The sequence below is a fragment of the Macrobrachium nipponense genome, chromosome 12 (genome assembly GCF_015104395.2).
Source record: "Macrobrachium nipponense isolate FS-2020 chromosome 12, ASM1510439v2, whole genome shotgun sequence".
NCBI classification, from domain to species: domain Eukaryota; kingdom Metazoa; phylum Arthropoda; class Malacostraca; order Decapoda; family Palaemonidae; genus Macrobrachium; species Macrobrachium nipponense.
Genome location: NC_087205.1, coordinates 103,320,563 through 103,343,143, shown reverse-complemented (window position 1 = coordinate 103,343,143; position 22,581 = coordinate 103,320,563). Strand labels below are relative to the sequence as shown.

The 22,581-nt window shown below is 40.4% G+C and overlaps 1 protein-coding gene across 5 annotated transcripts in view; it reads right to left on the bottom strand.

Moving 5' to 3' along the window:
- The window catches only part of LOC135224723 (zinc finger SWIM domain-containing protein 4-like), a 288,431-nt gene that overhangs the window by 145,891 nt on the left and 119,959 nt on the right, over positions 1-22,581 (bottom strand). Inside the window, exon 2 of one of the 5 annotated variants that reach the window (XM_064264018.1) lies at positions 6,770-6,855. The exons of the other annotated variants lie outside the window; for them this stretch is intronic. Coding sequence (XP_064120088.1) covers positions 6,770-6,782 — 13 coding nt within the window. The 5' untranslated portion in view covers positions 6,783-6,855. The remainder of the gene's footprint in view (positions 1-6,769; positions 6,856-22,581) is intronic. 5 annotated transcript variants of the gene reach the window in all.

The following is a 22,581-nucleotide window of genomic DNA, read 5'->3' as shown; positions in this document are numbered from 1 at the left end:
TAAACCCCCCCCCCCCTCCCCCAAAAGATTCTCCCTCCTCTCATCCATACCGTCCCCCTGCCCCTCCTCCTCCCCCAAAAGACCTTCTCCTCCTCTCATCCATACCGTCCCCCTGCCCCTCCTCCTCCCCGTCTTCAAACGGCCTTACAGGAACAGGAAAGAGGGGCGTAACCCAACGTCATAACTCAAACGAACTCCCACGGACTTCGCCTACCATTGATTTAACAGTGAAATCTATTTATTCTCTACTGACTTTAACCCCTGATGCAGAATGCCAAAACATTCACAATCCGTCAACAAGCTGCGGCCAATAAAAGTTCCACACCAAACCCAATGAACAGCTAACGACGGGAATGCCTTAATGCCGTTATGCCTCTCTCGCTCGTAAATCATCGAGTTTGATACCGCCTTTTGGGGAAAGAAGGACACGGACGTCCAGACAAATTTGCTGTGTCACGTCCGTTCGAATCTTCAGGAAGCGCAACTGGCCTGTCAATGAGATCATTAGCATAAGCGCTGAGGTCCCCGAGAATGATGTGTAATACGATAACTCTGATCATTTGTCTGAAGATCATTTGCCTGCTTGTTTTCCATCCGCCAGCCCAAAACCCTCTCAAATTTCGAATGACACTGCTCTGCTGGGTCCTTCACAAATGAAACATAAAAATGTCCACTGCACGCACCAAATACTCAGAGCTTCGCATCAATGAATATTCTTTCCGCAATTCTTGCATGTCACTTCCAAGCTGACAATTAAACCAAATTGAACGACGTCAAAGAACGCGGGGACACTCGTGTAAAAGAGAGAGAGAGAGAGAGAGAGAGAGAGAGAGAGAGAGAGAGAGAGAGAGAGAGAGAGAGAGAGAATTTCCTTTCTCAAGTCTGGAGCTTAAAGCAGCAAAAAGTTAATCCACGTCGGTTCGCACTTAATTCCGGAAATAGTGTTGAAAAGACGAGCATCATGTAATGGAAAATTGTAGTTATAACACCACCGTTCGTTCCCCGAGAGAGAGAGAGAGAGAGAGAGAGTTTCCCATCAATATCACCGTTACCTCTGAGGATTTTCGAAGCGTTATTTTTTTTTCCACAATAGGAACAGGCCGGTCCCCTGGGTGCTATCTGTAGCTTTTTCTATCAAAATCTTATCTGCTGATACAAAATGGCTTATCTCTCCTGCTCTCTTGCATAATATACCAATGACAAAACAATGTTTATTCGATTTTATAGAAAATTCTTTATTACTACGAACTGTCCACCAGAAGTATACTAACAGGTACATAAAATTAATGTACTAAAGATTATCCTTGGCAAAACTATGTGAGTATAGAGCGCTTTTCGTCAGTAAAAGATAAGTAACGATACTACTGGTATTGGCATGCCAATGTACCAGAGAGAGAGAGAGAGAGAGAGAGAGAGAGAGAGAGAGAGAATCGGTAAACCATGTCCATATGTCCACGAGCAGTTCAAATAAATGAATGAGGAAGAGTAGAAGGTGGGGAAATGGAGAATGGGGGGGAACGGGAGGGGGGGGACTAAAGGAAGGGGGGGGGTTAGGGGGGAGAAAGGGGGGGGTTGGAGAGGGGAGGGTGGGGAAGCATATCTCTCACGGCTGGCTATGTTTTCCCACACACCCCTCCCTCCTTCTCATCCATCTTTTGACCCCCTCGCCAACCCCCGGTATCCTCCGACCAAACCCCCCCATCGCCCTATTAAGTATGCCCACTCCCTCTCTCTCTCTCTCTCTCTCTCTCTCTCTCTCTCTCTCTCTCTCTCTCCTAAAGAATGGCGGAGGGAAGGCTCGTCAGAGGGTAGAATTCCATGCTGGCGCGGCTTCGAAGCTTATCATTAGGCATTTTTCGTATCTCTTTACCGAACAAGAATTACAGACGTTAATTCACGAGCACACTGGCCGGAAGTCCACCGCCGAGTAGCAGCAAGGAAATGACATAATGTTATCACCATTTTCTCACAATCCAAATCAACCTTGCGCACTTCCTCCGGGTCACGGGAAGCACACACTGCCTAATCTCTCTCTCTCTCTCTCTCTCTCTCTCTCTCTCTCTCTCTCTCTCTCTCTCTCTATCAGAAGAAAAGACCGACTGATATCTTACTGTTGATAATCAGAAGTCGTGAATCGGTGTATAAAAAAAAAAAAAAAAAAAAAAAAAAAAAAAAAAAAAAAGTAAAACCCGACAATTTCATTTGCAACTGACAAATTATTAAAATTATTCACACAGGAGCGCGAGCACACACATTTTACACACACACACAATATATATATATATACATATGCGTGTGTACACTATAAAAATACATGTGTGTATGTGTGTGTGTATATATAACCACGCGGTAGCTATTATTTCTGGTGTAGACAGAAGCCGCCTGATTCGTATTTCTTCTAAAAGAAGAGGAGAGCATCCCGTGGTCCACAAAGGATAGTTGACATCGAGAAAGGTGGATGTTCTCTGGTGTGGTGGTATATGAGGGCGTCCCTCGATTTCTCTCCAGCTGTTTCGATGCCATCCCCTATCCTATCCCCTCCAACACTCGTGACCCTCCTCCTCCTCCTCCTCCTCCCATACACAGGGCACCAGCAGCATTCATACACCATTTCAAAGGCCGATAATCAACAATAATGGCTACATTTTAGGATTGTGCCACTAAGAATCGGACCCTAAATGGCAGGGCGCTTTTCCATTCAGGCACGTCTCGAGACGGGGGCGCTCTCTCTCTCTCTCTCCCACTTTCTCCCTCTCTTTTCTGAACGCGAATTGTTTAGCTGTAACGGAAACTCTCGGGGCGGGAAAACGCATTTGAAATTGGCGCGCTTTCGACCACGAGAGGGAGGGACAAGCAAGGAAGGGAGGGAGGGAGGGAGGGAAGGAGGGAGGTGGCGCCAGGAATGGGAATGGGCGCCAAGAAAGGCCGTGACACCTCCCATGATCCGTATCCAAAACTCGGCTATGTTTTGCCTCGTCCGACGAAGACGGAAGATGAGCATTGAGGAAAGAATCTGTCGGTGAAAGGACCGGAAGCTGACAACAGCAGACAACACAGCAGAAAGAGCAGCAACCTGCTGAGGTGTGGCACTGCTGCTGCTGCTGCTGCTGTTTCTGCTTCTACGGCTGCTCCATCCATTCCTGCACCCGTCTAAGAAGGCTGGGTTGGCCAAGATAATGACATCTCCTGGGCTTTGGCGATCCTAATTGCCAGACAATTAAACAGTCTCACGTTACAGGAGCCCCATTACTTCTCTCGAAGGAGTTAGGCTCAGGACGGCAGCATCCTTGATCACCTGATCCTGTCCCCAAATAAAACAAGCTAACGGTTCCGGATTATATATATATATGTGTGTGTGTTTTCTAGGCCAAAATACTTCATCAAGCTACGAAACATTATATAGCCACTTTCACCTAACATGGAAAGATCATTTTTAAAAAAAATGTTAAAGGAAAAAAAAGCATTCATGTGAAATTCCGGACACGGCAGACCACACACGCGCGCATGCGCACGCGCACGACATAGGAGGCTTGAATAAACGATGCAGCCTAAATAAACCACGAAATCCTTATCATTAAGGGCTTTCATAAAGGACACAGCATGGAATAGGGCTTACAGCTTACATTCTCTGCTAATGAATAAAACAATCCAGGATATTACAGGTATTTACCACAATGAGTTTCCCCAACAATGACACGACCCTAGTCAAATACAAAAGTACTTTCCAGGAAATAATTAAACAAGGCAAATAAGTGGAATACGACACTACCCTCAGTAGCACAGCAAATTACACTATACTGACAACATAAAATAATGTAATCCTTCAACTTTTCACACAATCTATTTTTCCACACGATTTCCATTTTCAAAAGTAAAACGACAAACCAAACGAACAAATAAATAAACAAAGAGAAAGAAAAAGGCCATTGACCTCCTACTCCCACTAGCAAGGTTGGAAATAAAAACAATCAAAACTAATCAACCAGAAGTAGCAAATGCTTTTTATTGTAAATTGACCACATTTATTTCATTATTATACACAATTTTCTCCTCACCAGCCAACTGGATGTTCCAATCACGTACGTTTTGGTGAAGAGCTATCAATGAGACACGTCCACATTCATTCGCCTTTGCACTTAACAGTTCCAAAGTATTCACAACAAATACATTACGTTTACTCAAATTCATCGTACTCCATATAATAATACTCACATAAGCATACTTATATAAAGTACCCGTCCTATCAGATATCCCATATTACTAGGCTACACAAAGTACCAGCCCATTATCACACAAGTGTTTATTCCGTCACCAAAACGCGCCAACAGCCTGAGTTGGGAGGTCCACAGGTGTTCAGATACTGTCAGGAATTACAAAACCAATAAAAAGTATTACAAGTGTAGAATAATGACTGTGATGATACAGTACAACCGTGTCATTCAGAAATATATATAATGAGAAGTGTGTGTTGTGAACTCTTGCTCACAGTAGTAGCAGAGAGAGAGAGAGAGAGAGAGAGAGAGAGAGAGAGAGAGAGAGAGAGAGAGAGAGAGAGAGAGAGAGAGAACTTCCGTGGTCTGGAATATAAGTGCAGCTGCATGCAGAATCAAGGCAGGAGTTTCATTTCCAGTCATGAATTAGTAACTTGTTTATACGCCGCACTCAAAATGCCCTTCACTTACACGACAGCAATATAAAGAGGAAAAACAAACAAATACGCTAAATGCAGCGCAGATTCAAAGTAGAGCAAACATACCCCTCCTACATGTTGAGTGCAAAACCCAGTTAAAACCATCATCTCTCAAATTCCTCAAAAACGAAAATAATAAATAAATACACAGAAAAAAAATGTTCAAAACCAGACGTTCTACTTACCAATAATTAATCACAAATGTTTACTTGTCAACAAACCTGAGTTTTAGTAGTCTCTCTCTCTCTCTCTCTCTCTCTCTCTCTCTCTCTCTCTCTCTCTCTCTCTCTCTCTCTCTCCATTCCCCCAAACGGCAACTACTTCATCAATAATCAATTAAGACTGAAGTATGTGGGACTTCCTTTTCAAAGGATGCGCTCGAGGGACTTGAAGGACGCATTTTTACCTCTGCCGTAGAGAGAGAGAGAGAGAGAGAGAGAGAGAGAGAGAGAGAGAGAGAGAGAGAGAGAGAGAGAGAGAGAGATTTTTCCTCTCCCAGCAGCCAATTTGCAACTCCCCTTTTGTCGAAGATCAGCTGCAACTCAATGAGGTCCGCCGTGAGCCAGCGTCAGCGATGTCTTGTAGGACAACATTGTTGTCGTAACCTAATGCACCTCGATGAGTCGCCCCGAAACCCAAGAGGTGAAAATGCAACACAATAGGACGACGTGCCGGAACCCAATACAAAGCAATGCAACCCAATAGTGCGTCCTGTTGCGACCCCTATGAGCAGATTGCTGCTGCTGCTGCTGCTGCACGGCAACAAAAGCAGCAGCAGAAGAAGAAGAAACAGCAGAAGCAGCAGACGACGACAGTCGCTGGAGGGTAGAAGTATTTTGGTGGCCAGGACACATCAGAACTCAACAGGAGTAAATTTCTGCCCAGGCAAAGGCGACAGAGGGAATGACACACAACCCGCTGCCGCCGTTGGAGGCGGCCGAGAATTACAACTCAAACAGCGTATGTTGCAAGCTCAATATCCTTCAACATGCATTACTTCCCCTGGCGCAATCAAGTAGGTAAATACACCACTGGCTGGCGAGATATATAAATATCGGTTTTGCTCAATGAGGTTTGCCTGCACACACATCTCCACTTGGAACAGTCAATATTTTAACTAAATATAACGGTAGGAAAAAGTTTAAATTATTCCGCAAACAAAACTCTTCATTTAAAAATTAAATAAATGAATAAATGTTACAGACTTCATTGCACTGCAGCGCTCAAAAGCAAAAAATACAAGAGAAAATATACTCATCGTATACATTATAGCTTGACTTCTACGGCATAGTATGTATATATTCCCTGGAGCACAACGCAAGCCCTAAGGCTTATCAAAAGAGATCACAGGAATAAAATGATCATCATTATCAAACCCGGAAATCTATCCCTAATAACAAAGTACAATTCCCCATGTGCCTCATTTTATACGGATTTGCCGTGGCTTCATTCTTTTTGTTGAGACTCCTCGTGCGGGAGAAACGGGAATAAAAAAAATCATACATTTTTATCAAAACATGCCATGATAGCTGCGGAGCGGATCAGGCTTCGGAACACTGGGGGAAAAGTATATCAACCTATTATCTGCACCATAAACATCACTTTCAAATTGTGCGACTGTTAAGTGGTCACATAACTCAACATTTTATATACTGCAACTCAGAAGTACGAACTTTCATGTGACTGCTGACGTAATATTCACATTATGCCTATGGAAATGAAGCTGCCTGTGAATGAAGGAAAGCTTTTGAATGGAAGACGAAGAAATAAACAATACATCAAGAAAATTCATTAGTTTCTTTATTAGTAAAATCACTGGAAAAACAAATAGAGAGAGAGAACGTTCCCCCTGGCAGTATCTTGAAAAGCAACATCAAGATGACAGGGTAATAAACGTCACCTATAAATTTACGCTACATGGGTAAACAAAGAAACGTTAACATAAAGTTCAACTGAAAAATATAAAAATTAAGTACCACGGAAATTCACTGGTCATTCATAACCTAAGATGTCAAACCAAAGTTCCACACGAAATCGAGGTGGAACAAAATGAGAGAAAAAATAATAAAATCCATCTACCTGTCAGGTGCATTCCTTCTGCAAAGCATCTTTCACTTTCTCGTAACTTGTCGTAATTCTCTCAAGGTTTAATTCCGTGCTGTTATCTACAACGAAAAATTCACGTATATTTAAAAAGTAATTAGAGAAAAAAAACATCCTTTTTAAAAAACTAAACTCTAGCAACGTACCGGAATCGCCCCCCCCCCCCCCCACGCCCCCACCACCAAATAAAAGCACACAAATAATACACCCACTACAGGTGACCTGCCCCCTTCACAGGCAAGCTCTGTCCACCTGTTTTCCCCGTCAGCATCATTATCATCAAACTCCTCACAAGGAATTCGAGAGTAACTCCCCCCCCCCCCCCCCCCCACTCCATCAGCGCTTCGAAAACCGTCTCTGTTCAGCAAAAGATCGCTGCTTCAAGAGCCAATCAATTTCCACAATTAGTCTCTGACGACCAACTTTCCGCAGAGTAATTACCTGAGAGAAGCCATAAAATGCTTCACTCGCAGGCGTTTCTTTTTCATTATTTAAAGGTTCTCAATGGCGTACGTCTCCAACACATGCGACACTCTCCCACGAAGACCTAATTAATAAGAGCTCATAGAATCCGGACTCCCTGTAAGATGTAAGATAGTAAATAAACTGCAGCTGATAATAGACTACCAAGATCTCTCAAAACAAAACATCTATGAATAGCACCCCAAACAACAGCAACTCTACGATGTCGCAGTTTCTAAAAATATACAAATACTCCTTGGAGTCACATGACGGTCAATACGACTAATTATTCATAAAAGTATAAAAGGATCTCAACAAAAAAGGGTCTAAGATTAGCTGCTTACTGTCTAACCATCCTCCGTGCCGGTCTAAAATATCACAACTTCCGGCGAAAAGATTTAAGAGTCCACCAAAACACACACACACACACACACACACACACACACACCTACCTTTTCCTAACTTTCTCTCTAATGAAAACTAATTCATAATATGAAGTCTGTTCGTTCGTCCTGTACAGGATTCACACTTCAAATACAAGGAAAGAACTCATCAACAAAAAATTAATAAAATAAATTAGCATGATAATCCCGACCGAAAGTGTACAAATAAAACGTCCCTTATAACAGGCAGAGAATAAATAAAAATCGCGCACAAACCAAACAGGAGAATCCGGTTCCGGAAAGGGAAATGCTAGTAAGGAAAACGTTAAGAGATTGATTGATTGATTGCGAATTATCTGGCGTCACAAAAAGTTAAGACATCACCCACTCCAGGCAAACCTGAAACTGAAACGAAGCAAAGGAGAGAGAGAGAGAGAGAGAGAGAGAGAGAGAGAGAGAGAGAGAGAGAGAGAGAGAGAGAGAGAGAGAGAGGTGGTCTCGTGAATAAGTGAAGTAGTATAATACATACCTACTTAACGTCCAAACTCGAAATTCCCAAAATGCTGACCTTCCATACTATTATGCATCCCTACATTTATTTAAGAATAAAATAGAATAGAACATAGAATTTAGGTCAAATGACGCAGTCATTCAGCGCTGAAACAGAAACTGACGGTAGAGAGGTTTGAAAGGTGTAGCAGGAGGAAAACGTCGCAGTTACACAAAGAATCAATTGTGTTAAGAGAGGGTGGAAAGTAATCCTTCACTTATGGGTCACAGCCTTACACCACATTCCGGAAAGACTTCAAAACGGAAATAAAATGAGCAGCACCACGCGGATGATTCCATCATGGAAAAATCTTCCAATAACAGGATGTTTGCTCGTTAAAACTGTTTCCGGATAAGTACAGATAAGACGTTTAAAACTAACTTGCTAAAAAAGCAGCGTCGATCATTCAGGGACAATAAACAGCAAAGATAACAGGGGTGGCCATTGTCAATATAAACAAAGGCTGTCGTAACCTCGACAGTACACCATTCACAAATACCTTGTAATTCAAACATGAAGTTTAGAAACCAACCGATATGTACATGTGGTTTCAAGTGCCATTAAATTCATTATGAACATTGGAATGTTCAAACCACGCACGTCCCTGATAGAAACCGAAATCAAACACACACGTTTTATGCGGTGGATGTCGGTACATAATGGTAAAATAGTCTACATGAGCTGAGCACTAATCTTCCAAACAATTAAAAGATACGGGTGAATAATACTCGTAGCAAAAACAACATTATTAAAACTTGGTGTTGACTGCTGCTAAAGAGTGTGATGGCCTCAAACAGGATCATTTTCAAAGCGTACGTAGAAGTGTGAAGAAAACCCTCTCACATATGCGGAAGTGTTCAATTGCTCATACTGATAAGGTTTATGCAACTGCATTGTATTTATATAAGCCTTATCAGTAACTTGCTAGCAAGTGTGAGAACCCATTACTTGCCATAGGTTATAACTTTGTTGGCCACTAAAGTTACTTTGGAATATTACAGATTTCCTAGTTTAAAATCAAATAAATACTGAAACAGAACATACAATTTAAGTCAAAGGCCAAGCGCTGGGACGTATGAGGTCACTCAGTGATGAAAGCGGAAACTAACGCTATGAAGGTTTGAAAGGTGTAACAGGAAGAACACATCGCAGTCACAAAAAGAAACAATTTTTAGAGAGGGTAGAAAATCAGATGGAAGAAAGAATACGAACGGAGGTGCAGTAAAAGAAATGAAAGAGGTTACAGCTAGGGACGATGGAAAGATCGTAAGTAATGCCTGCAGCTCACTTGAGGTGCACTGACGACACTACAACCACCCAACCCCCAAGATCAAATAAATGGCGAATAAGTGCACGATGTTTCTATCAACAGACAACTTAATCATTCAAGGACACTTGAGGTTTTCCGTAAAAAAATTCAGGTTTGAAAAAGTGCCAGAAGTCCCTTACCAAAGGAAAATGCTTTGTGTGCTCTGTTTTTCACAGAGATGAAAAATTCATGACTATTATATACCAATTCTTTGTAAATACTGGACAAATAATTAGGAAAAATTGCCAATTCAATACACTTTATAATAAGATACTACACTACTTTGTTTAATATAGTAATCGTCCGTACACTACTTTGTTTAATAAAGTAATCGTCCGCAAAAAAAAAATATTAGTACATTTCCACTGACGAAACTCCATCCAAATTGAATTCTTAAAAAAAAAAAAAAAAAAAAAAGATTCGCTGAAATAAATACGGGAAAACATACAAAAGGCAAATGATAATCAGCGGGGAGAAATACGTCAAACTTGGTACTTTGCATAATCAACCATTCTTTGAAATAGCACCTCTATCCACATGAGAGAGAGAGAGAGAGAGAGAGAGAGAGAGAGAGAGAGAGAGAGAGAGAGAGAGAGAGAGGATGAATTATGTCAGCCATTCTTTACCTTTTGCCTACATGCACTGGTCGCCACTAATTCCGAAGAGTCAGGGTTCATGGAGCGGTTGCCAGGAACGAAGGAAAAATCAAAACCGGTATCAGAAAACATTTACAAACAGGATTTAAAGGGAGACCACAGCACTAGGTTGCCCGTTAAGAGTTGCAATATTCTTTCGAACGCAACCGGGTCGTTGCCTTCTAGAACGCTTATGTCAAAATTCACATATCCAGATTTCCTTAATAATACGTGACTGTTAACCCGAATATATATATATAATAAAAGGAGACCATAAAAACGCCAAAATATAGAAAGTAAGTACTATATTTCAGAGACTGTTCTCTCTCTCTTCAGGTAAAGAGAGACACGCAGTCTCTGAAAAATAGTACTACTTACTTTCTATATTTTGATGTTTTTTATGGGGTCCTTTTATATATATATATATATATATATATATATATATATGTATGTATGTATGTAGTATGTATGATGTATGATGTATGTATGTATGTATGTATGTATGTATGGTAGTATTATATATATCTCTCTTCAGAAGAACATGCAACGTGATAAGCTAAGCAGCAATGCACCGGTGAACGTCTAAGAAAGGCAAGAAAATGCGTTACGTTGAAAAATCAAAACTAAAAAAAATTTTTTTTTACTTCGACCAAAGAGATCAGAATTAAAATTGCCAAGAAAATTAAAAATTCAGATACTTGACTAGCGTTTTATCACTCGATAACCTGCTTCTTTTCCTAATTTATCTCGACTTAAGTAAGTTAAGTTGCTGACAAAGCGTTAGATATCTGCTTTCATCTTTACCCGAAAGAACTCCAATGAATATCTTAACATGATAACTGGACACTTTCTAAAACAATGTTGTACGAATGATTTTACCCAGGTGAGGTGATGATTATTACATTGTCCAAGCCTGCCTCTCTCTCTCTCTCTCTCTCTCTCTCTCTCTCTCTCTCTCTCTCTCTCTCTCTCTCTCTCTCTGAGGAGGAGGAGGACGAGGAGGAAACGATTAAAACCCAACGGCACAAAACTCAGGATTTTCGGTTGAGAAATAAAAGGCACAGCATAAAAACGAAGAAAGAAGAGACGCTGGAGGAGCAAGACGGAACGACTGAAAAAGTGACACACATGAAATACTGTAAGGAACGCAGATGAACGTCCAAGAGCGAGGAGGGAGGACAAGAACAAGAGGAGGATATCCTTGAGAGAGAGAGAGAGAGAGAGAGAGAGAGAGAGAGAGAGAGAGAGAGAGAGAGGAGGGGGGCGCTGTGCTATTAAAGCAAATTGACATGCTTGCTACAACCCGCATCCTAATTTGCAAAACTTGCCGACCCCCCCCCCCCCCCCCCCCCCCGCCATCACTAACTTTTAGATCATGCACACAACTATCATACAGGTTCTAATACAACAAAGGTCATATGCATGCAGTACCGTACTGCAGACGTTGTGATCACTTTTCCACAGTTCAAATGATGATCGAGACGGTGAAACTATTAAAATCATGTCACATGCCCGATTTCAGACGTTTAAAAAAAGTATCCGGGATAAAATCAGCAACACGGAATCCCAGAACAATAAATGAATGGTTTTCCTTGAGACAGACTAAACCATTATATAGCATTGGTCTTCTAACATGAGGAACCTTGGTCATAAATGAAACCGATAAGCCCTAACGAAATCGATGACGATCTGCGGGCGCCCCTATGGCATTCGAGGAGGTCTAAGTCCATTACCAAACACGACACTTCAGTTGCAAATAAAAAGAACAGCTATAAATAAATATACCTTCTGCATTATTCCTCAATGTTGGTATCTCACAACAAGAGACTACCAATATGCTCGTTATTCATTATTCTACGTAACATGCATCCCTATAAATATTTTTGCAGGTTTAAATGCAAGTAACGTACAGGCATATATACATATACATACATGTAGGTAGGTATATCCATATACATACACAGGAAAGAGACCAGTCACCTGGAGCCACAAGTTATCCATCCACCAGCCCTTCCTTAAAACAGGTTACCCCATTTACTGGGACCAGCTTCGCAAAATCTTGATTCAGATTTGGGCCACAATAGAAAACGCCGAGGTTATCCAGAGTATTCGGATTCCAAGTCCAGAGAACCGGATCTGGATTTGCATATACAAAACATGCCTGGCCCCTAGGGAGCTTTAAAAAATGACGACAAGTGCTCGGTAAGGCACGACGCCCAACTTGCACCAAATCCACAACCAAAATGAAAATAACTGCAATGTTCAGGTGAAATCTTTTAAGAGCATACAATACAGTTAAACGATAATAAATACAATGTACTGGAATCAAAAGAACCCTCTCAAAGTATAAAGGATAACGCTTTCGTTCGGCGTCTCCACAGCATAATTCCAACTTTTCGTTTTTGTTTCTTCCTACATTTACGCTCATGGATCCTTCCATTCCAATTTACAGAATGACTCAAAGCAGACTTTATACTACCTGCGACATTAAAAAACAAAGCGTTTTGTAGAGAGGTCTCGGGACAATCTTAATATTCTTCTACGACCTTCCTTTACATATATTCTTTACACACACAATAAAAAGCTTCACATTCATTCCGACTCATCACATGAATTGAAATCACACATTAAAGCCCTCCAATTGCTAATGCAAAAACTGACCATACACAACAAACAGGTAATGACTTTCACAGTTACACAATTCGCTTATAAACCAGCCCCCAATGCTACCGTCCATGCCACGAGAGAGAGAGAGAGAGAGAGAGAGAGAGAGAGAGAGAGAGAGAGAGAGAGAGAGAATTTAATTCAATTCACTCAAACCATCTGCCAACTTGGAGATTCCGGTCATCAGATGCTTCCGCGCATCGTAAGTTCCGAAAAGTTCATCGTCGCCTTTACAACCGCCAACCTAACAGAACTATGCCCTATGACAGGTGTGTGGGACTGACGGGGACAGGAGGAGGAGGGGAGGAGGAGGAGGAGGAGGAGGGTTTGACTCACTGCCCTCCGTCAATTGCAAGGTCCCTCCAGAGCAGCTGCGCGATGGTTCCATCAATGGCGTTTCAAGAGCAGCTTATGTGAATAGCAATCATCGTCAGGAGACGACCACGAGCACCAAAGACCAGTCGCCAGAAGCATCTTACGACTAATTGCAAAACCAACGCTAATCATAACAGATGAGGTCTCATAAGGAATCCCTCTCTCTCTCTCTCTCTCTCTCTCTCTCTCTCTCTCTCTCTCTCTCTCTCTCTCTCTCTCTCTCTGGGGAACTTTTCACTTGCACAGAGCGAAGCTTGTCATCATGCAACGCCAAGATGACGAGCAACATCATCTACTAGGGATCAAAAGTCAAAAACGACCAATGGGACTCCGCTGAAATCGGTGACGTCACCACTAAGGACGCCAAGGGAATGGTCAACAGCCGCAGGATAAATCTCTTCCTTTCCATTGGATGGCTGGGCAGGAGTTCTCAAAGCCTATTGGCTGCAGAGACCTAATGAAAAAGAGAGAGAGAGAAAAAAGCTGCAGCAAGTCGTGACTAGCCTAACCTTCGTTTGAACCAACTATATATGCCCGCAATACATCCAGCCCGACTTTCAAAAAAGATAAAAATAACAATTATTCCTTTAATGAAAACTCGACAGATATTGCAAAAATATAAAGTACATAGAACAGAAATCCGCTGCGCATTCCGATGCTTTTTTTATTTAAATTGAAAATGCGTAAAAAAAATCTGCAGAAATAAAAGTACGGGGAGAAATGCCCAAGTCAAAAATATAATAAAAGAAATATTTGCGCCCAGCACAACCGCTACCCAAAGTGAGAGTGGTAATCCCAACACAACCTACATATGGAAGCTTGAATGCAATAAATGCAATATCCAATCGGCGGCAATCAAATCAAAACTAAAATTCCTAGAGGGGGAGAAAGATCAACCCTCCACTTGGAAATTCAGACAGAGCACAAAAAAAAAAAAAAAAAAAAAAAAAAAAAAAAAAAAAAAAAATAACATTAAAAACGAAAAAAGAAAAAAAAAATATGACCAACACAACCAAAAGCCGAGATGCCAGAAGGGCAGGAAAGGGGTTTTGATTGCCAGTTTTATATAGAAAAAGTTTGTTTGAATTTACCTACTCCGTCCAGGCTTCCTCTTCCTTCCCCTTCCCCTTCCACCCCCCCCCCCCCACAACACATCTCCCACCTCCACATCCACCCTCATCCCTTACATGCTTCTCTCATGCCCACAGGTTCCTTTTGTCCACCATATCATCGCCCTATTCTGATATGACCTTGTAGCTGTACGATGACTGTGTGTGTGTGTGTGTGTGTGTTAGTACTTTTAATCTAACATTCATTTGAGACTTTAAAGCCAAGACATTACTCTTGACAAAAACCCGGTGGTAACAATAGCCAGTGTCACCCATTCCTGGACGTCCTGATGAAAATACATAGCATTTATATTCAATCCGAGAAAATTAAAAGCCCACCTGAATCACTTTCATGACGACATACACAAAGTTAAGCTTAAGATTATACATCAAGCAATGAAATTCGTCATTCTTATCAAAATCTACAAGGCGAAGGTCAATGAATGACAATGTTATCACCTATCTTAAGGGTTAGTCGTGCAAATCCAGCGCGATGCAGACTCAGATTGCAAAATATTAACACTGATGGAGGATCATTTCAAGACCTAGCAGTTCAACCCGATGATTTAACGCTTCCGGGACTGTCCGATTGGCAGACGCTTTGAGAAAGAAAATAGTCCATGATATAATTTCATCGAGGTTAGCTAAAGTATAATAAGTGACTATGACACATTCGAAAGAAAGCAGCCCCATGTATCTCATATAGAATAACTGTTTATTTTGAACCGGGGGCTAAATTACATCTCATATAGAATAACAGACGATATTCCATCAAACTAATAATGTTTTCGTGTGCGTGGAAAAGGGCAGTGGTAGTCCTTCCAATAAGCATCTAACATTCACGGATCCCCGACCCATTCCAGTTTCTACCTTTTTCCTCTTCTACGTATTTTTGCTCTGTTTATTCAGCCTTCACATTCGAGATATCCTTTGGGAATGATGACGCTGCACAACGTTTTTACCTTCCATTGCACTGTGTATGGTCCTCATTTCACCGTCTCTCATACTGCCTAGTCAGCATAAAAAAAATACGGTTAGATATGCTAAATAAATACGGTTAGAAATGCTGGATTTACTCATTTCTTCTGACACTTAAATTCAAACTCTAAGGTATATTTAACCACCGCATAAACAAACATGACACATCGATAAGGAAGTTGTGATAGCTGTACCAAAACTGATGAAAATGAAGCTATGAATCGGAAAAACAAAACCATTTCATGATTTTAGAAATAAAATGTTTGGAGGAAAATGAGAGAGAGAGAGAGAGAGAGAGAGAGAGAGAGAGAGAGAGAGAGAGAGAGAGAGAGAGGGGGGGAGTAGGGCAGGCAGCAGGCCTACATGAAGAAGACTTGGGAGGTTCCAGCTCCTCGTCAGAGACTTCGAGAGGGAGCCCTGGAAAGACCTCATTAGCAAGTCCAATATGATGACTGTAGCGCTCAGCTGTTTAGTTAGCAAACTCATCGTATTTCCCCGTCTCTTCGAATGGCCTGGGATGGAGTGGGACTATAGAACCCATATTCCCCAACAGCAAACACCACCATACGCATTCAGAGAGAAAAGCCTGATTATGCTAATAAACGAATGTAATTTAACTTGGAGCACTGTACACAATATAAAAAGGAAACAGTCTTCAAAGTTATATTTGAGCTCTTTAATGGGAAATACTACTACCTGTACGGAAAATTTGATTGGAAACGGGTTTTTAGACAAAGACAAAAACATCATGAAAGTAAATTTCAAAATAATCACCCGTTGAACTGATCTCTCGATAACCTAGCATAAAACATTTAATAACTTATATTTTCCGTTTAAATAATCTAAATGAAGCGAAATAAATGACAGTCAAACAATTTATCTTATGAACGTTTTATAAGAGGTTCTCTAATGTGTTAACAGGAACTGGAACACGCCAGTAATTAGAAACAAAGCCTCTTGCAAAACTCTTTCCTATTCCATTGAGAGAGAGAGAGAGAGAGAGAGAGAGAGAGAGAGAGAGAGAGGAGAGAGAGCAAAACGCCAGTATTAGAAGAAAGCCCCTTGTAAAATTTTCCTATTCCATTGAGAGAGAGAGAGAGAGAAGAGAGCGAGAGAGAGAGAGAGAGAGAGCAGCCAGTAATTAGAAGCAGCCCTTTGTGTTTCCTATTTTTCCATTCCAGAGAGAGAGAGAGAGAGAGAGAGAGAGAGAGAGAGAGAGAGAGAGAGATGCATTAAAGCGTATGCGCCAAAAGGCATAGTATCTATCTATCTATCAGCAACATTCAATAGAAGAACACTGAAGGTGTTGAGCGAACCTGAGTGACCTTTGTTAGAAAGGAGTCTCCCTTTATCTCTCCCTCGTCAATAAATCATTAATCGTTGGGTTAAGAACTTGTCATTTCCGCTGCGGCAGTCTTTCGGTCAGATACAAGGAGTTCCAGATTATTAACCCCCCCCCCCCTCTCCTCCTCTCTCTCTCTCTCTCTCTCTCTCTCTCTCTCTCTCTCTCTCTCTGTCACGCATGCACGTATACTATATATATATATATATATATATATATATATATATATATATATATATATATATATATAATATATATATATATATAAGGTATAAGCCACGAAGGAAAGTGAAACACTGGAGTATCTGCATGATCTTTCGACTCGACGTCCGTTACTTAGCAGACGCTGAATCCAAAAGATCTTGCAGCTACTCCAGTGTATCACTTTTCTTCGTGGCTTATACCTTTTTTCGTGATTCAGTTATACATATATATGTGTGTGTGTATATAATATATATATATATATATATATATATATATATATATATATATATATATATATATATATATATATATATATACATATTTAATGCTCTAATTAACCACTGCACTAAAAAAAAAATAACATGGCCTAAATGCGCAAATCACCAGGAAATCGAACTGAAGTGAGTGATACCCACAGAGAAAAGGGGGAGAGAAAATGAAGCTCCTTCAATTCGTACCAGAATGGTCTGAGCATAATCGACCACTCGTTATTCTTGAGGACTTCGCCGACAGGAGGCAGGCACCCAGTGCCTCCCAACGATATGGTATGACTCGCCTCTCAATGACTCATGGGAAGATCAGCCGAATACCCATGACTCAAATGGCGTGGAATACCGGCGAGACTCTTAAAACGCGAAAATCACAAGCACTAAAGGGACATTCTGAACATCTAAGAGTCATATGTATTTAAAATGCGTCTGTGGATAATTATTTTTTTTTAAAGGACGATAAAAATTATGTGAATGATATTAGAAATTCGAGTGCAGACGACTTTCTATAATAATCAGTACTCATAACGGTTACAAACATGAGCCAAAGCAAATACTGCAGTACATCTTTACATTTAAAGAGTTGTGTTCAATACCATGGATATAAAGCATTAGACAAAGGCTTAACCAAGTTTCAAATATGGACTATCGTTAACCAAAAACCACAAACCTTCGGTCAATACCAACATTAACACAAACACACACGGAGCGTAGTTATCACAGATCAAGAATAAGAGAAAAAAAAAATAAGAGAAAGGGGGAGATACGAACAGCCCAACGAAAACAGCCACTGCAGGGGACGGGCCATTTCCATACCTTTTCTGACCAAGGCAGCAGGAGACCTATACCCTCTGGACGGGGAGAAAATTCTGGGGCAAGGGACCCGACATGCCCACCGTAAATGGGAGCATAAATGCTGTCTATTGAACAATAACAACGAAGGCGAAGGAGAGAGAGGGGGATAAATTCCTCAGTGCTTGAAGCAAAAATTTAAAAACGTGTAAAAGTTACGAATGTAACAATAAAAAAAAAAAAGTCATAGAATTCACCCAATCAAGAATTCCAAAGTAAGATACAATAAAAACATCATACAACAAATGTGATTTTCCACAAAAGAAGAACCAGACACAATGTATGTCAAGCAAAACTTCACCTCGATTTAAGTAAAAAAAAAAAAATAAAAAACTAAAGTAATTTCCTAAACAATTTCACCGCGCTATGCACATACAACAGGCATAAATTCCAAAGCTATTTAAACACGACCAACAACCAACAACCACTGGAATTATGGCGAGGGCCTTACCCAATCTCCATCATATTCTACGCTCGACCGAGTTTTCGAATATCAAATCCCCGGAGATGTCTATAAATATCAATAAAGAATGACGACAAGTTACGAACGTCTGGTTTTAATAGCACCCAAGCACAATAACTTACATCGGCCAGCTCATTTATAGTAATCGAAGAAGGCCAATAAGAAACCTTTACGGATCATTAACTCATAAGTTATACACGTCTCAGGAAGAAAAACTGACACCCAAAATGGATTCTCAGCTACACAGCTGGCCTTCCTCCGAGTTTGCGCGCTCTAGGCGCGCGAGCAAGCGCGTCTGCGTCTGGGGGTGGCAATAGCATATACGTCTTATCCGCAAACCGTCATCAATTTGCCGTTAATTGCGTAAGGGTAAATAAACAACGAAAGCAGAATATCTTTCCCTGTCCTTTGGAAACTTATCATACGACCTTCCCACAGAGGAGAAGAGTATAATAATCAGAAGAATAGAGAAGACACTCTGCAACGTTAATGTCGTTGAAACAGCCATTGCTCTTAATGACACTGTCCTAAAAGAGGGACTCCTTCCAAACTATTATTATTATTATTATTATTATTATTATTATTATTATTATTATTATTATATAGGTAAAAGACCCTCTTTTAGGCAAATGCTGTTAAAGAGAATGGCAGAATTACGCGAGTTGATTTATATATTATCATTATTATTATTATTGCTATCAAACTTTAAGCCAACGCGCACTGCACAGTAGATATTAAACTTTTAATTTACGTTATCACCATTAATTGGGGAAAAAAAAAAGAGAGCAACCATCATAACAGATAATCCAAGAACCAGTACGTAATGAGTTATCACGTCTTTAGCGGTCATACACTTTCTGTTATCCCTATCCTGCCCGGATATTTTTACTTTAGGAATGAGCTAAATGAGGCTGCTTGGCTTCCAGTCACGTCGGCTTTCCCAGGGATGGAAAAAAAAAAAAGCAGAGCCTCAAGCACTGTAATACCTAACATTATAAATCGGATAGCTACATTACCCGAGGGGTTGGCTCTGGTTACAATCACGTCTATACGCGCTTCCAAAAAAATATATATCAAAATAAAAATATTAAACAAATAAAAAAACTTAAAAAATAAAAACTCGAGTAGATAAAACCTGAAGACTCTCTCTCTCTCTCTCTCTCTCTCTCTCTCTCTCTCTCTCTCTCTCTCTCTCTCTCTCTCAATAACAGAAGTTGGGAGAGAAAACGCGGTCCCAGTCGTTTTCATGCAAACTCTTAAAAGTATTGTCCCTGGCTACCAATTTCTCTTGCTTTCTCTTCTTCGTTTGCTTTCTCCTTATCCCTTCCAAACACAAACACAAGAGAAGAGAAAAGAGCATAGCAGACATCGAGGAACGCAAGCAGTTTCCTTCAACTCGCGCAACATTTGCGACTGCCAGCTTTTTATGAGAGAGAGAGAGAGAGAGAGAGAGAGAGAGAGAGAGAGAGAGAGAGAGAAACATATTTGCTAATATGAAAAATTTCTAATCTTGAAGTCCTTCCAAATAACCTTTCAATTTGCTGTCGGAGTCAATTCGCTGGTGGTTACGGAAACTACTAAGACTATACTGCTCGATAAGACGCGGCTTGTGAAAATAAAAGCATTTTCAACCATACGGAATAACAAAAAGCCACTGAGGGCAAAGACCCATGCGTCATTTCAAGGGGATTTCAGCGCAGAAATCCACAGAGGTGTGAAAGATACGTTAAATAGTGAACAGAAAATTAGGTTAATGCTACTTAAACCTAAATAACCAACTAACCTGTACTAAGACTTTCGCGATAAATCTATTTTTGAGACATGATAAGTTTTTCCTAGCAATATTTTCTGAAATTAATTTCATGATTACAACAATGAAAGAAGAATAGCAAATAATCAATTTGCAACATTTTGCCAGGGCACATTGCTTCTTAAAACATATACATTAATATTGAAGTCTTTCAACTTCAAGACTAGAGCTATTACTCTGAGAATCAAAATATTTCCCCCACCCCCCTTTTCATTTTAATGAAAGTTTCAATATATGAAAAGCATATACAGTCATATAAGTATTAGTAAAAGCAATTATATAATGTCTATTGTTATGATTGCTGTACAGCATTTTTTTTTTCTTACTGCACTAACAAAATAATACTTGTTTTTCACTTGACACGAAGAAGTGAGTTTTAAAAGACTCCTCCTTTCAAAGAACCTCAGAGACGACGCGTGAAAACGTGCCTACTGAAGAGTTCCTCCAAGCAAGCAAAGGCAAATCTGCGACAGAAGTCATCGGCGCTCGCTGGTAAGCAAGTTTCCAGTGAAACTATGACCGAGCCCCCCGGAAATTTGATGAACTTTTTATTGCAGTTCCAGTACCTGTGCGTGTCTCTCTCTCTCTCTCTCTCTCTCTGAAGCCTTAAAAGCGACCCTTCCCCTCCATAGGTCTACTTACAGGTCATCCACCCACTGCACCAGTCTTGCAACCTTTGCGTAGTGAAATGTCACCGCTCTTATCTGAACGACCCCATACACAAGGTCATAAAAAAAAATCTATAAAAACTACCACGATGGTATAAATATTCAAGTCGTGAAGTTAAATGTCTAGGCCTCTTAGGAGTTATCACTAATCACCCTACCCCATCACCTCCCGCCACCAAAAAAAAATAATAAACAAATAAATAAAATAAAATAAATGAATAAATAAAAAAGTTGACTTTAAGTCGATGTACTACAAACATGCAATATTACCATTTGATTCTAATGGTAGTAGGTGATTCTAAAACACAACAACAATTAATCTAGTTGAATAGGGAACAGTCTCCAACAACTGTGTGATAAGTTTAGATTCCTCATACATAATTCCCGTAGCTGAAGAAAAGAGCTCATTCACAATTTTCAAATATTTTCTTAAGCATTCATAATTAGCAGAATAATAGAAAATATAAAATTTAGCACAAATGCCAAGCTCTGGGACCTATGAGGTCACTCAACGCTGAGAGGGAAATCGACAGGTTTGAAAGATGTGACAGGAGGAAAACCTCGCAGTTGCATTGTGAAATAATTATTAGTGGGTGGAAATCATATGGATGAAAGAGAATATGAACGGAAGTACAGTAAAGAGAACAAGGATGCCGCTAGGGCCGAGGGGACGCTGAAAAGATCCTTAAGTAGTGCCTACAGTGCACCACGTGAGGTGCACTTACGGCACCATACCCCTACAGGGATAAGTTGCAGATGAATTACAATTGAATTATATAAAAAAACCTTTGGGAAAAAAAGTGACGACAATCAATTGGTTCAAAAGATAAATATCGCCGATGGCCGTCAAGAAGTAAATCAGAAGGCCAAGAGAATTAAAAGTGCAACTACTTTCTCTACAGCAACGCAAAGGGAATAAAAAATAATATGCCTTATACTGCAAGGTTAGTGCCGCCAAAAGCCAGTTGAGACCTTTTAAAGTCTGGCGTCGTGCGACCGATGTATTCAGCCGTTCACAATGAAAAACTAGAAGCCCTGAAAAACAATTTGAAATACCTCTCGAATTAACACCGACACGAGAGAGAGAGAGAGAGAGAGAGAGAGAGAGAGAGAGAGAGAGAGAGAGAGAGAGAGAGAGAGAGAGAGAGAAATAGTTATGTTCATCAGCCTGGAATGTTCAATAAAAAAAAAAAACTAAATTGAGAAGCTAACACCAAAGTTCAACAGGCACTCCAGTTAATCAAGTTTACTACCAACTCCTCCAAAAGAGTCGTAGCTGCAAGGATTATTCGGTGCAAGTTTTTACACACGCGATCTCGAATGCCTTTTCGTCTTCTTCTTTTTTTCATTTTATTTTCAAATTATATCCCCGAGGAAAAAGGCGTCCAAATGAGGTAGTAGTGCTTACAATCTGTGTGAGTCCCAACGCGCTTAGGACGTTGTTTACTTAGAAGTATATTCAACATCAAGTAGTTGTGAAATCATTAACATAGAATTAAAAGCCTTGACAATTTCATAGCAATGGTAAAGAAAACATGAAACTTGCTATAACTACAAAAGAATGAACAAAGGGGAGGACAATTAAGCACAAGGTCACATTATCACCTAAAGCTGTTTATGCACAGCTGTGGGAAACCCCTTCCAGTGAAACCAGTAAAAGTTAATAAAGGAGAGGGGGGGGGAGATTGTCTTCAACTTTTAATGTCATACAATAT